This window comes from Quercus suber, unplaced genomic scaffold (assembly GCF_002906115.3).
Source record: "Quercus suber isolate HL8 unplaced genomic scaffold, Cork oak 2.0 scaffold_451, whole genome shotgun sequence".
Lineage (NCBI taxonomy): Eukaryota > Viridiplantae > Streptophyta > Magnoliopsida > Fagales > Fagaceae > Quercus > Quercus suber.
Genome location: NW_027069902.1, coordinates 545,691 through 560,918, shown reverse-complemented (window position 1 = coordinate 560,918; position 15,228 = coordinate 545,691). Strand labels below are relative to the sequence as shown.

Here is a 15,228-nt window from a genome sequence, read left to right as displayed (position 1 = left end):
TGAACCATATCCTTGTGGGGCCCTTCAGCGTTGTAAGGAAGGTCATACACATGATTCCATCTGCTACCCCCTGAAGGTGCATCAAAGTCTTGAAGGTCTCTAGGTGATCTAGAGGGTCCTTGACTCCGTCGTAACTATCTATCTGTGGCATGCGAAACTTATGTGGTAGGGGGAAGGAATTGACGGGGGCAATGAATGGTGAGTCGATTCGGTTAACTAACTCATCAAAATCGCTGGACATTCATCCCTTGAGGGCGTTCATCATGACTTCCATATGTTCCTTCATTGCCTGCATCTCCGTGACAATAGGAGGCGAAGTCGTATCCATGAGGGATGGAAGGCTCATATTTTGCCGTTCCGGTCTGCTTGGGGCGTTGCTACCTCCGGGCCCCTCTCGATCTCTTCGCACGGCACTGGTACCTTCTTAGTCCTCCCTTTGATTATTTGGTGCTGTGTTTTTCTGGCGTAGCTGTTCTTCTAGGTCACAGTTTTGTTTGGTGAGACGTTCCACAGCTGCGGTGAGAGTTTGGACCTGTCTCTTGAGGGCAGTCGTGGGTGGTTCCTCTTTTTGGATGTCGTTGGTGGTTGCCATCAAGCGAGTGAGTACCATGCAACTCTTTTGTCCGAGAAGCGATAATATATGGCTTACAAATCGTGATTATTTCCCACAGACGGCGCGAACTGATGATGCCGAAAATATCACCAGTGAGCCACACGATACTCGCACACTCGCAATATCACCTGCGCAACAAAACGAAAGACCTAACAGAGAGCACCAGTGTGGGGCCGGCCAAATACCCTCCGAAGGTCAAGTTAGAATTATTCTCACAACTCTATAGTGCTAGAGAATGATAAATTATGCGTACCTTGATCAGTGAGGGTATAAGGGATTTTATAGTAGTAGAAGGTTGACCTCTTTTCCTTGGTGTGGAAGTCTTTTCCTTATAGGAATCCTCTTTATGCAATCCCAAACGTGATGGACAAGACATTTCTTTATAAAGAAGATCTTCATTAGTATGCGTATCTTCCAGAATCCTCTTTGTGCTAGGGTTCCATTTACCTTGGGATTCTACGGTGGCTAAATGTGGGTCGTAAGTATTTCCCATCTAGGATTTCTGACTGCCACATGGGCACTTGATCTGTTCCTGTTGCATCCGTCCGCACTCTCGTTGGGTCTGTCCTCTAACGGCCCACAGATGTAGAACCGCCAAGCCTAATTTCATAGCGATCTGTCAGCCCATATTTTTAACCTCTTTAGTATCCATGATTAACCATACACAAAATGGATGGTAAGAGCATTCACAGCAGTGTAGCTATAATACTATATTGCTAAAATTTAGCTCCGCAAACACAAAAAACACTCTCACAACAGTGGAGCAATAGCTAAAAATTTTAGCTAAATTGCTACAGTGCACATCTATAAATAGATGTGCACTGTAGCAGATAGCTAAACAAAAATAATAATATTTTACTCCCACCCGATTAAAATAACAAAAACTAATTCTCTCTCTCAGTCACTCTGTGCTCTCTCTCTCTCTCTCATCTGAACATCATCTCTCAAAACTCTCTCATGGCCTCAATCTTCCTGAGCTCAATGAATCCCGTTCCAGCTTTCTCAGTAGCCTCCGATATCATCTTCGCCGACTCGCTCTCTCCCTCGGCCCTAATGATGGCGGCGCGCCTCTCCTGCTCCGCCTTCACCACCACAAACTTCGACCTCTCCGCCTCCTGCTACGCCACCTGCTTCTGCTCGAGCGCCGAGACCTGTGAGCGCTCGGTGAGGAGCTGATCGGTGTTGAACTGAGCCACGACGGCCTTCAAGACCTCGTTGCCGATCGAAGGGAGGACCTTCTCGTCGTACTCGAGACTTAGGGCTTGGATGATCTGAAGGAGGCGTGTGACCTCAGGGCGCGAGAGGACGCAAAGGGTTAAGTTGGCCATCTGGAGGTCCTTGGTGCCGGAGACGGAGGAGAAAGTGTGGGGGCTTCGTGCGGATGTCGAAGATGAAAGGCTTTTGGAGCCATAGGATGAGGAAATGGGTGCCTTCGCCGACGGTTTCATCGAGAATTCCACAGATGCGATCGGTTAATTTTGGTTGAGCTTGAGGCTACTGTGATGGTGGTTGTGGTTTGGTTGTGCCGCGATGGTGGAGGTGGATTTTGGGGGTGAGTTTTTTTTTTTTTTTTTTTTTCTCTCTTTCTTGCTGTGGGCTGCTGGTTGTGGTGGTGGTGGTGGTGGTGGTGGCTGTGGCTGTGACTGATGGTAGGGTGGTTGTGGTTGGTGCTGTGGTTGTTTTTTTGTAGTAGTATATATTATTTTATTGTATTGAATATATTATTTTATTGTGATGTGTATATTATTTTATTGTGTTGAAAGTTAAAATAGATCCACTGTTGCAGCATGTATGTAGGTAAAATAGATAAAGTGACTTTTTGTGTAGCTAAATAGCTAAAATTTTGCCTCCACTGCTGTGAATGCTCTAAGTCATCGCCACTACAATACAAAATTCGAATGACATTGCGTATACAAAATTATTGGAAGCTGAGCTGGCAAAATCCTCTGACCAAAAGCAATAGAATTTGTCAGGTGAGAATTAGGTCAGTGCATGTAGTATGCTGAAACATTAAAATAATGACATGTATTAAAAAATTGACATATGTTATAATCTCAACCATCCAGTATTAATGGACACTAACCCAAATCATCACCCGAATTTTCATAGCACTTAGCTTACGCCTTACGGGAATCATGAAGCATCGAATGAGTTACGTGGATAACCAGAAAACGACAACGTCGTTTTCCTCATTACCAGTCATCTGTGGCTTCCCGTGAAACTGAGAAAGCGTCCAATTATGTCTCCTCTCTTTCTATAAAGTCCAAATGCCAAGTATTCCAAATCCATAAACTAATAAACTCCAGAAACAACAAAAGCTCTGATTGTCACTCTTCAATTCAACAGAGAGAGATTCGAAAATGGCAAGCCCAGCAGAAGCAGTATCAGAAAAGCAAGTGATGGTGTTAGCTATCGACGACAGCGAGCACAGCACCTACGCTTTAGAGTGGACTCTGGATCACTTCTTCACACCCTACGCCTCCAACCATCCTTTCAAGCTCGTCCTCGTCCACGCCAAACCCACTGCTTCCTCCGCCTTAGGTCTCGCCGGACCTGGTAAAAAATGAAACTTCCATCTTTTTCATATTTTATTTCATCAAATACCCAATAACAAAATGATTCGAAATGATATTATATTTATATAGCTTGAAATGGATTTATAGACGTGGAATATTATTTTTGTTTTGGGGTAAGTTTGGTTTATTAGAGTGAATTGTTATTGATTGTGATGGATAATATTTAGGAGCCGCCGAAGTTTTACCGATGGTGGAGGCTGATTTGAAGAAGATCGCTGCTCGAATTATTGAAACGGCCAGAGAATCTTGCCACAGTAAATCGGTATTTATTTATTTTTAATTTTTTTCTGAATTATTAGAGGCGTGTTTGGATCGGCTTATTTTATTAAAAAAAAAAATAAAAATAAAAATTTTGATTCATATACTTGATACACTGTTTATGTTTCATAAACAGTATACCAGGCGCTAATCCCCAAACAAAAAAAAAAAAAACATGGACGTGATCCATTTTTTTTTTTTTTTTTTTTTTTAAGGGCAATGATATTCTTACATACAATTTTTTTTACCTTCACTTTTATGTTAAAAAAAATGTGAAATATTTTAAAATATAGTCATCTCCTTATCAGTTATGAATATCAATGTAAAAGTGATGTAAATGAATATAAGAGCATTAAAAAAAGAGAGAGAGAGGAAAAAAAAAAAAAAAACTAATTTGAGTGATTTTTTTTCCTTTCAGTCTTTCACTAACCAAATAAGCAAAAATAAAACAAATAACATATGAGCCCAGCCCAGCCCATAAAGGCCCAAAATCGCAAATTGTAATTGTCATCGCCCCATTCAAACCCACCAATGGAGCCCTTCAAATACACAATAGGAAAGGAAAGGTAAGTTATTGTTCTGCAATTCTTGGTACTCTCAGTCTCAAATTTCGTTGTTGGGGTTTACTAATTACTGCCTTTTACAGCTTGACATAATCTTATGTATTAGTTAACGTAAAACCTCTTTTTGTTCCTCAAACAGAGCAACCCTGTTATCGGCAGAGTAACATTGCCTGCTACGAGTTTGCTTAAATGCTTGAGTGACAGTACTGCATTTTTTATTTCATACGAATTCACTTACCATATCATATTTTCATTCCAAGATGTTAAAATGAGTCTCTAAACAGTGATTTTATACTGCCAATTCAATGTTACTATCACAATAACTGAAGCAATGCAAGTAGCCAAAGTTCTAAGCTGATTTTTATTAATGTGAATTGTTTGAAGAGTGATGGTTTTTTTGATGCATTATATATGTAAATCTTGTGCTATTGTTTATTGCAGAGATGGGTAAATTTTCATGAGCAGAAATGTTGCGTGGACGTATTAGAAACGTGGTAAACTTGCTTGATATAATCACAGAAAGATCTGTTGAAAACTTTATAGGGATAAACAAGCATTTCTGTGGTTGGTATTCAACTGGCTCTTCTCATGTGGAGCTACCAATTAAGCGTAAGAAGTCTGAGAGGAAGCCATTGGTGACGAGTGTTAATGAACTCAAGCGTGAGGCTAGGTTGAGGAGGAAAGAGAAGCAGATGGTGCAGGAGAACACTCTGCGGCCTCCTGAAAATGGACTGTTGGTCAAGGGATTAGTTCCAGTTGCTCATGAAGTGTATGCTGCCAGGGCCAAGCTTAATGCTTGTGTCTCGAGGATTGTTAAGAGCATTGCTATTTTTTCTTGCAGGTAAACCCGTAAAAGGCATTATTTTTAAAAAATTTTGATTTGAGTAATCAGTTATGTAACTATGTAAGGCTGTTGGTCGAATTTCTAGTGATGTGTGGCCTTTAAATAGATGGGATTCCCACAAAACATCCTTGAAGTTATAGTTAAAGAAAATGGCACTTATTGAAAAGAACAATTAATGCGTGTTATTCTGCTCTTAGTGGGTTAGGGAAAAAAAAAGTATATTTTAAGGGTTTTAGTTAAATTGAAATGGCTTATATCTAGATTCATGAATCATGAAACAAAGAATCTGATATTAAAACATTTTTATATTCACTCCATTACCATAGAGGTCAATTACTAGGTTTTTTTTCACATATGCAATATTGTAATGTTGGTTTAACCTGATATAACATTTTCAAAAGATAGATGATACAATTTTCAGAAAATCACAATTCTAAGAAATAGTAGGCATTGATGAATTTATTTACCTTGAAAAACAACAATAACAATGGGCATTACATGTGAACATTAATCCTGAAAATCTGGTTATGTTAAGTCCTTAATTAATTAAACTAGATATGGAGTTAAAAAAAAAAAAAAATCAACACCTATGGGTAATTTTTTTTTTTTTTTTTTGGGAAAAATCTGTGTTGTGAAATGGCTGTCTATTGTATGCAGCTTATGTGGAGAGGTTCATGTTGGTGATCCACCGCACAGAATTAGGACATGCGATGTTGCTGGTAGCCTGAAAAACAAAGAGCACACTTGGGAAAGAGGAGGTGTGGAGCATATTTTGCCTCTTGTAGAATCATTTCATCTATATGACCGGGTAGGGAGAGCTGTTTCTCATAATGAGCAGCTCCAAGTGGATCGAATTCCAGTAATTGTAGAATTGTGTGTTCAAGCAGGTTTCGACATACCCGAGTACCCTACAAGGAGAAGGACCTTCCCTATTTACAGTCTTGCGGGTAAAATTATAGATTTTGAGCGGAGATTTCCCAAAGAGGACACACCTGGTGAAGATATTAACACATACGGGTTTTGGGATAAGAAAAAGAAGTCGAGTGAAGAAGACAAGTTTTTTGACTTGCATTCCGATGATGTACAAGGTCTGTTTTCTTCTAGCTACTCTTTTCCAAGTTGAAGAAATCTGTGACTCTTTTCATCAGAAGATTACTCCTAAAAAATCTATGATTCTTCTAGCCCTTCAATTGCCATTGGTGTCTTGGGTGTCATGGACTATTATTCCAGTTCTCATTTTTATCATTTTTATAATTCTTGAAGATTATTTCTCCAGGACCTGATTAGCATTTACTTACTAGATTTTAACCATTATTGGGGAAAAAAAGTTAAAAGTTCTTAACCACTTTTTTACACAAGCATCTAATGCTCTCGCATTTATGCAGCTATTGCCGTTCAAGGTATGGAGGCATGGGAAAGAATGCGTTCAGGAGCATCAAAACTTATGAAGAAGTATGCTGTCCAAACTTGTGGATATTGTTCAGAGATGCAAGTGGGGCCTAAGGGTCACAAGGTAAGGAATTGCCAAGCTTTTAAACACCAGATGAGGGATGGGCAACATGCTTGGCAGGAGGCAACAGTTGATGATTTAATTCCTCCAGTGTATGTGCGGCATGTTCGAGATAGGCATAGTGGTGAGCCACTTGTAAATGGTTTGAAGAGGTACTATGGTATGCTGCCTGCAGTGGTGGAACTATTTGCTCAAGCAGGGGCATATGTGGGTGATCATTATGCAGGTGTCATGAGAGAAGATGTTGCAGTTCCTGTATTAGATGAACTAAAGTGGGTCGTATAATGTTTGAGTAGAATTAGTGTCAGATGCTGCCTACTCATTTGAAAAAAGAAGCGAGCTTTGTCAATTGCCCCCACTGTGTCTTCTTTGCTAATTGTTATAGTGTGAAACCTGTATGTGCACAAATAGCATGTGCAAAACTTGTGCATATCTCACTATCTACTAGTTTTGCACGAATGATCTAGGATGCATGGGGGTACAATCTCTCTCTCGGGGAAAAAGGAAATGAAGCTTTTGTACATACATTTGTTTGTTTCAATATGCTCTTGTTCACTTATATAAGTTGGGCTCTTGAGCTAAATGAGACTAGTTTTGTTCTCTTGCTTTTAAAGCCACTCTTTTATATAGTAAGCAGGATTGTGTCTCTAAGCATTCTCATTAAGCCTTCTAAATGCTATAAATGCTATTTTTTAGCGGCTGAACCTCCAAAAACCAACTCCATCAAAACTCTTATATGCTATAAAATTTACAATACTACTACAGTGCACTCTCATTTTTGAGAGCGCACTATAGCAGTATTGTATAATATTTTATTGATTTTAATTCTCTCTCTCCTCAGACTCTCATACTTTCCCTCAAACTCTTAGACTCTCCCTCTCGTTCTTTGGTTCTCCCTTACAACCCAGGCATCATCTCCCTTCCCTTTTCATCACGCTGCCTTCGTTCTAATGAGCATCTGATCTCCGTTAAGCTTCAATGGTTTGTGGTCGGCGATTGTGGTCATGATTTGGTGGGTTTCGTGGGTCTGATTTGATGGGTATCGGTGGTGCTCGGCGACAGTTTTGGCTAGGGTTGAGCTCGGGGTGGTAGGTTTTGGCTGGGGTTGAGAACGAGGTGGGTGGGTGGTGGTGGGTTTTGGTTGGGGTTGAGATCGGGGTGGGTGGGTGGTGGGTTTTGTGGTGGCGGAGATGGAGGTTTTGTGGTGGGTTTTCTGTTGTGGTTTGTGGTAATGGTTTTGGTTCAGCGTGGGGCGTGGGTCGTGGGTCACCGATCTGGGTTTGTGTGTGTGATGGGTTTTGGTTGCTACAATGGTGGTGCTGTGACTAGTCACAGTGGTGCTGTGACTTGTGGTGGTGGTGGTTGTGGTGGGTTGTGGTTGCTACAATGGTGGTTATGGCAAGTGGAGTGGTGGTAGGGGTGGTGGAGGAGGGGGGTTGGCTGGTTGTTATAGTTTTGTGTAGTTGTTTTTATTATTATTTTAATGAGTAGTTTATATTATTTAAATGAAATGGTAAAAAATATAGAATCTTTGATGTTTGGTGAATTGTAAAATGAGTTGTTAAAAGCTAAAATTTTGAGTTTTGAGGTGGTATATGCTAAAAATTTTACTCATCTTGATGGGAATGCTCTAATCTCTTGGGCAATAACTCAATAAGAATAAATTTGGCCGTCTTTAACCTATTAACATTCACTAATCACTGCTTTAATTTTAAATTTTATATTTTTACCCTTTCATCGAATCTTTCAATTTCCTCCAATTTTTATTTAGATATAAGACATGTAGAATCTAATAAAATTAAATACATGTCACATGTCACACACATTCAATTAAAAATGGGAGGAAATTGGAGGGGGTCCTTTATCGTCATTATATACCACACGCATTAGAAAATTACCATAATAAATCTATTAAGAATAGTTCTGAGTTACTCGGCTAAAGGTTTAAAATCTAAGACCTCATAGATCTCATGAGGCTTTTTAAACCTTTAAGCCAACCACCCTTTACGTTCACTAATCAATTATTGGTAGATACCCTAAGCTCATTCTAAGAAATATTTAATATTCAATTATTAACAAGCACTACTTAATCTTTTCCAATGCTTTAATTTATTGAACACTACAGCTAACACCAAATCAAGAACTAGTTTTATTCAAGTCCCAAAGCAAGGCAAAACAAAACAATTTAAAGTAATTTTATGTGCAGAGACTAAAGAAATTGTTTTTCGGCCTAGTTGTTACAATTACATAGGACTATAAATGAACCAAGCTGTTCATGAACAACTCAGGCTTGGCTCGATAAAAAGCTCGTTCATATTCGTTTGTTTACAAATAAGTCAAGTTTGAACCTTAGTTTTAGGCTTGTTTGATAAACAAGCTGAACTTAAGCAAAAAAAAATGTTCGTGAACAAGCTCATGAACAATAAGGCTTGATACAAAACATGCCAAGCTTAAGCTCGTTTATAGCTTGATATATGTTTATTAAATAAACTTATTATTATGACATTACACATATGTTTTAGAATGTTAATTTATAACTTGTTTATTTTTATATATATGTGTGTGTGTGTGTGTGTGTGTGTGTTTTGAAATGTTAATTTATTTAGATTTGTGAAGATTATAGTTGTACGAATGACAAATGTGGATACAAAAATTGTATTTTGAATAATTACTCAAGCTATAAACAATAAATGATGATTGGTAGATTTAATTATGTAAAGTTGTAATTTGAACAAATTCTAATTACGGCTGTTAGAAGCATGATAAAATGAGTATATTATATATATATATATATATATTTGTTTACTTGATTTTTGGTGAGATAAGCATTTGATGATACAATTTTTTTGGATCCCAAGTTAAAAAGCTTGACTTAAGCTCAAGTTTGATCTTGATATTAAGCTCGACCTTGGCTTGACTAATTAATCAAGCTAAGCCAAGCCGAGCTCAAGCTTTTTGGCATTCTTACAAGCTTAAGTTCAAACATTATTTTTAGGCTTGTCTCAAGCTCAAGCCAGGTTTGAGCATTTGATTTTTATTGATAAGCCAAGCTCAAACATACACTACTCGACAAAGTTTGGTTCGTTTACAACCCTAAATAATTACATCTGGGTATTGACGTTGAACCCACCACAAACAAACAAAAAAAAAATGTCTGAAAGTAAAGTTGGTCAATGATTTACATCACCATTGGGCACTTGTCTGAAACTACAACAATTGCTTCACACCTTTTGGACCGATAATTTACAATTAACAAAAAAGCCGGCATTGTTTGTATGTTTCTGAATTAGTAATTTTTTGACAAAACGAACCAATGTGTGTTACTATTACCTTTGAATTTGATCCAATTTAGATAGCTTTTTTGGAAGTCATTCAAAAATTACAATTGGTGCGTATAAATTCTTCAAATTTTATGTCAATGGTAAACTATGCATCAATGTTTTTTATTTTCCCACCCTTAGATCTAAAAATGTGACATGACAAATAGACAGAGCACAATAGCTTGGTAATTAAATATTTTGAAGAACTAATTATTAAGGGTAACAATACCCTTTACCTAAAGCAACAAGAAGTCAAGATTTTATCTAATCATTACAAAAAGTCTAAATTAATTCTGCAAGTGGTCACTTATAACTTAAAATATTGCCACAATTACTAAATACTAAATAAACATAAATTAAATCTAGAAGTTATAATTGTGTCAAATGATCTCTTTAAAATAAATAGCTACACTCTCATTAATTATTAAAATAACTTAGTTTAAATTAAAATCTATTATCTAAATTTTAATAAATTAAAATTATATTATGAAAAGTTTCAAGTAATTTAAGATGAAATTAATATTTCATGTAATTAATTTAATTATACACCATAATTTGTGTTTTAATATAGTAGAGTAGTAGACTAAAGGTTATACATTGCAGATCAGGAATTGACACATAATTTATTAAATAATAAGATAATTTACTAATTTATTTTTATTGAAATTATATTAAATTTTGATGTGACTCATAAAGTAAAATATTTAAATATAATTAATATTTTTTTAACATATAATTTTAATTAATTCGTGCATGCATCCTATTAATGAAAAAAAAAAAAGCTTAAAACGACGTGGTTCCTCAAATGAAAGTTGAAATCTGTGAGAGGCCCAGACCAGTTTTTCTGGTGTGTGCGTTACACCGTAAAGCATTTTCCATAGTATATTATCGTAGATTCCAAAGACAGTCCATGTAAGGTCCGAATCCGAACTCCGAACCACGTAATCTGACAGGTCGGAGAGAGAAAAAAAGAAGAAGAAGAAGGTAAACACATACACTGAGACACAGGCACAGAGACAGAGAAGAGAAAGAGAAAGAAAGATTCAGACTTTTTGGTGAAACGAAATAAAAAAAAAGGTTGTGGGTTTTGATTGGTGGAGGACAAGGGAAGGTGGGCTCATCAGAGAAGGAGACAAAGTGATCATTCACCATCGTCTTCTAGTTCTAGTTCTAAAATGGGTGGTAATGGTGAGGGGGTTGCGGTTTTGGAACCAAAACCTTCTTCTTCTGGAGTTTCATGCTCGATTTGCTTGGATTTGGTCTTGAATATTAATGGGAGAAGATCCAGGGCTAAACTGCAATGTGGCCATGAGTTCCATCTGGGTAAGCCTGATTTTGTTTTTCTTGTTTTTGTGGCAGTTTTTTTTAGTGGGTTCTGAAGAAAATTTGGTTCTTGATTGAAATTGTTGAATTATGCGGAACTTTGGCACCTGGGTTTGTCTTAAAACAGAAGCAGTAAGGCAAAAATATTGGGGGTTATGTAGAATAAAGTTGAATTTCTGAGAGAGTATTGCGTTGTGTCATTGTGACCTAAGATTTTTCTTTTGCTAATTGATGTGTGATTGTTTGGTTTTTTTATGTGGTAATACTTTATAATTTTGTGGTTGTAGAATTTTAAGTGCTTGTAATAAAATCTTTTACGGTATAGATATGGTTTTTTTTTTTTTTTTTTTTTTTTGGTGTTTGGAAAGTTAAGATTCCTAAGAAGGCGACATTTTTTTTTTTTTTTTTTTTTTTTTTGTGGATAGCATTCATGGGCAGATTCTTACCTTGGATAATCTTATGCTTAAGGGGCACACTTTGGTGAATCGGTGCTGTATGTGCTGTTGTAATGATGAAACTGTGGATCATCTCCTCCTCCATTGTCTTGTAGCTCACTCGCTGTGGGTGCATATGTTTTTTGGGATCCAATGGGTCATGCCAAGCTCTGTGGAAAGCTTGGTGTTTTGTTGGAGCTATTGGCTGGGAAAATTTAATTCAGATATTTGGAATTTGGTTCCTAGCTGTTTGATGTGGATTGTTTTGACGAAAAGAAATCAGCGCTCTTTTGAGGATACTGAGAAATCATTGGCTCAGTTATAGGCTCTATACTAGAAGACTTTGTTTGATTGGTCTAGGTGTTGGGGCTCCTCGAATTGTTATTCTATCATTGAGTTTCATTCTTCTCTTCGTATTGCACCTTGAGTTTTTTTTCCTTTTTGTTTGTTGCTTTTGCTTGTGTTCATCATCATGAACACCTTGTGTTTGCTTTCTTCTTTTTTACATCTTGAGTAATAATACTCTTATTACCTATCAAAAAAAAAAATTTAATGTATGCTTAGTTAAGTTAGAATCAAAAATAAAACAATTGTAAAACTTAATGGCCAAGAGATACCAAAGAGTAAGTGTTTAACTATATCTTGGATCAATAATTTATAAGGATGGAGAGGTGAAAAGGGATGTAAATCATATAATAAGAGCATAATGGATGAAGTGTAGAAGCTAGGGGTGTTCATTGGTTAGTGCAGCCGGTTTTGGGGGAGTTTTTTTGTCTGCACCGACCTATTTGGTTTTCTCAAATTACAAATTGCCACTGCACTGGGCCAGAAAGTCGAGCATTTCATTATAGGTCTTTGTTTTCATGATATTACATTGATCAAAGTTTGGGAAGATTGCGATGAGAAGCATGGCTCAAAAAGAGATCACACTAAATTGCAATAAAAACATGTTTATTGTCTCTATGGTCATTAGTCATTACTCATAAAAGTTGTGTAAACTATTTCTACAGTCTACACAAAACACACAAACAAACTTATTTTTATTTTGAGTTATATCAATTTTACCATATCACTGATTTTTTTAATAATGATTTGCATGTAGAGTATTCTTCTTATTTTGCGCATGTGTTATGTATGTTATTTTCCACATTTATTATTCGCAACCTAATTGTTTAGTCTATCCGTTTGAAAATTAAATTGAGGAATTATATAGTTTGAAGTACACGTGTTGCACAAAACTATTTTTTTGAGTTTTGCAGTAAATTTTTTTGGGATTTTGTTCTCTATTTATTATTATATTGTTTTTTGTTTTATAGGTTACATCGTTGTTAAACAACGATTTTTCCTGGAGTAGTTGTGAATTCCAAAGCAAAAATGTTCTGGATACTTTATTTGGATGATCGATCTTCAAAACTTTATTAAGTTTTTATGTCTATCCTCTACCTTTTGATAATGACTCAGGATTATAGTGGGTTCAAATTTTTCCATGTTATATTTCTAATATATATACTAAATTAATTCTTTTTTTCCACAATGGTTAGAATTATAGTAACAGCCAAAAGGCCCAAAACATATATATATATGTGCAGTTTTTTTTTTTATGCATTCCCACCAAATTGAATGGAAAGAAACAAACAAACGATAAAATAATTAAAACTATAAAATCCTATGCAAATTTGTCTTAAATAGTACATTTCGAATGAAAGATAAATTTCTTTATTTTCACATTATTTAAATTGTAAAATAAACCCATAAAATACTCAAATCAAAGCATCATGCATAGGGGAAGTTTGAGAGAAAATAGGAACCCTATTAGATGTCTACAAAAAGTATAGTATTTATAAATTTAGAAATTAATTTCTTTGAAAACTTCTAACTTTATGAAAGTAAACATTTTAATCATACTTCCAAGATTTAACATTGTGGGGGGAAAAAGGCCCAGCCCAACATAATGGACCGAAAGCCCATAGGAGAGCTATTTTGCGACCGAGAAGAAGGAGATGGAAAAGGCAGGGCCAATCTGGAAGTGGGACCCTCAGAAGGAAGAATTATTACAATCCCAAGAGGATATCTCCTGTCCGAAGAGGTTGTAATCTTCTGATGCAAATATTATAAATCAATTGAGTGTGTGAAAGGCCAAAATGACCTTTCGAGGACTCCACTTGACCAAGATAAGTTCTGAATATGCTGGGAAACGATAAGGATGGAGAAATATCTAAGGGGAAAGCTACTACCACCGTATTTAATACTCTGCAGCAACTTTTCTGGCCGCATTTATGTGGAGAAGACCCTTGAACAGTGCATCCTAACCTACCGCCACTCACACAGAGCTAAAAGAAGATGCTTGACGTGACATGTACTCAAGCAAACTCATGGATGAGAAACAAGTGGACGATGGAGATGAGGAGAAGGGTGGCTATATAGAGGAAGAAGACTCATAATGGGAGGAAAAAAGAAGAACAAAAAAAAAAAAAAAAAGAGAACTTGACTGTAACCCTAAGACTTTTATTCATCAGATAAACAATAGTATAGCTCTTCGGATTTTCAGGTTTTACGTGTAAATTCATGTTGGCTTGTGTTTGAAAGTTGTGATTCATTGTTGTCAATCCAATACGTAACCTAACTCTTTCACCCATACTCTACAAATTTATTGTTTTGAGCTTGGACCACAAATCCTAACCCTACAAACATCATATAACTTGTTTCCACGTAACTTCAAAACATAAATTTCTCATTACTTTTTAAACATAATTGCTGATAATTAAATATTAATAATTAATAATTGTGGTTGACATAATACCTCGTGCCCCCATCTCATTTGCTTTGGTGTTGGAGCAATCAGGTCCCCATTGCATTTACTTTAGGGTTGGCATAACACCTTGTTCCCCCTTTTTTTTAAGAAAAAAAAAATCGTATAAAGTTTATTTTATTAATTAATATTGAGGGTTATTGTTTTTAAAGTAAAAAATAATGGGTTTTTTTCTTTCTCTAATATGGTATATATATATATATATATATTACACACTTTCTAGTTTCTAAACCATAATAGACATTAAATATTTTTTAAAAATTTTAAAATAATAGAGAAGATGGCTAATTAACTACATGAACAAGAAATTTCACAAAAGAAAAAGGAAAAAGTCATACGTTATAAGCTAAGCAAGGAGGGGGTTTATCAAACAAACTTCACAATAGATGGAGGCTTTCCAAGCGGTACAGTTTTCTTTCCACGTTGGTATGCAAGACATTATTCTTGAAGGGATTGATCAAGGCCTCTTTGCTAAATTACGGTAGGGTCACACTAAAAAACTTTAGCACAAAGCATGCTAGTAGAGGACTTAAGGTTGCACATTGGTTCATTTAGAATTTAGAAGTTTTGCTTTGTTTTAAGACCAAAGAAACAGATAGAGTAACGTAATTAGTTGGCTAAATTATCATTAAGTGTGAGTGAGTAGAGCTTTTGGTAAGATAAAGTTCCTCCCAGGTAGGAAGATAGTCCAACCCCCCCCCCCCCTCCCCCAAAAAAAAAAAAAGTAGGCAAGGGTTTTTAATAAGTATTAACTATAAAAACTAAGGGTAATTTTTGGGCGGGCTGGTAGGGCAGTTGCCCCCCCGCTTGACCCCCCCTAGCTCCACCCTTGGTTTAAATGTAATATTGCATATCCACTAGTTTTATTGCATAAAACATGACTAACCGTTTATAATGTTCTTATTAAAGCAAGTTAGAGCAATATAAGCTTTTAAATCGTGCAATGACCTTCGGGGCATTTTTTTTTTTTTTTTTTAA

General features: G+C 36.3%; 2 protein-coding genes, 1 non-coding gene and 1 pseudogene across 4 annotated transcripts in view; 3 read left to right on the top strand and 1 right to left on the bottom strand.

Annotated features, from left to right (window-relative positions):
- Positions 1-1,557: 1,557 nt before the first annotated feature.
- On the bottom strand, positions 1,558-2,518 carry LOC136062774 (prohibitin-3, mitochondrial-like; annotated as a pseudogene).
- A 163-nt stretch (positions 2,519-2,681) lies between these two features.
- Positions 2,682-3,437, top strand: LOC112039192 (uncharacterized). The gene is made up of 2 exons (XR_010624491.1): positions 2,682-3,169; positions 3,357-3,437. It is a non-coding gene; the product is annotated as an uncharacterized LOC112039192 (transcript).
- Positions 3,438-3,995: 558 nt separating this feature from the next.
- LOC112040982 (APO protein 3, mitochondrial) lies at positions 3,996-6,970 on the top strand. Of its 2 annotated transcripts, XM_065762317.1 has the most exons (4): positions 3,996-4,013; positions 4,452-4,851; positions 5,512-5,942; positions 6,240-6,970. In XM_065762317.1, exons 2-4 carry the CDS (start codon positions 4,478-4,480, stop codon positions 6,647-6,649), a joined length of 1,215 nt encoding a protein of 404 aa, XP_065618389.1. In that variant the 5' UTR covers positions 3,996-4,013; positions 4,452-4,477; the 3' UTR covers positions 6,650-6,970. The 2 variants fall into 2 exon arrangements, with proteins under 2 accessions (XP_065618389.1, XP_065618388.1); XM_065762316.1 differs by lacking the exon at positions 3,996-4,013 and having other exon boundaries at positions 4,102-4,851.
- A 3,528-nt stretch (positions 6,971-10,498) lies between these two features.
- Positions 10,499-15,228, top strand: part of LOC112039096 (E3 ubiquitin-protein ligase RFI2) — a gene marked incomplete in the record, with an annotated part of 7,643 nt that continues 2,913 nt past the window's right edge. Inside the window, 1 exon segment of the mRNA XM_065762315.1 lies at positions 10,499-11,007. Within this exon segment, the coding sequence (XP_065618387.1) occupies positions 10,860-11,007 (148 nt within the window).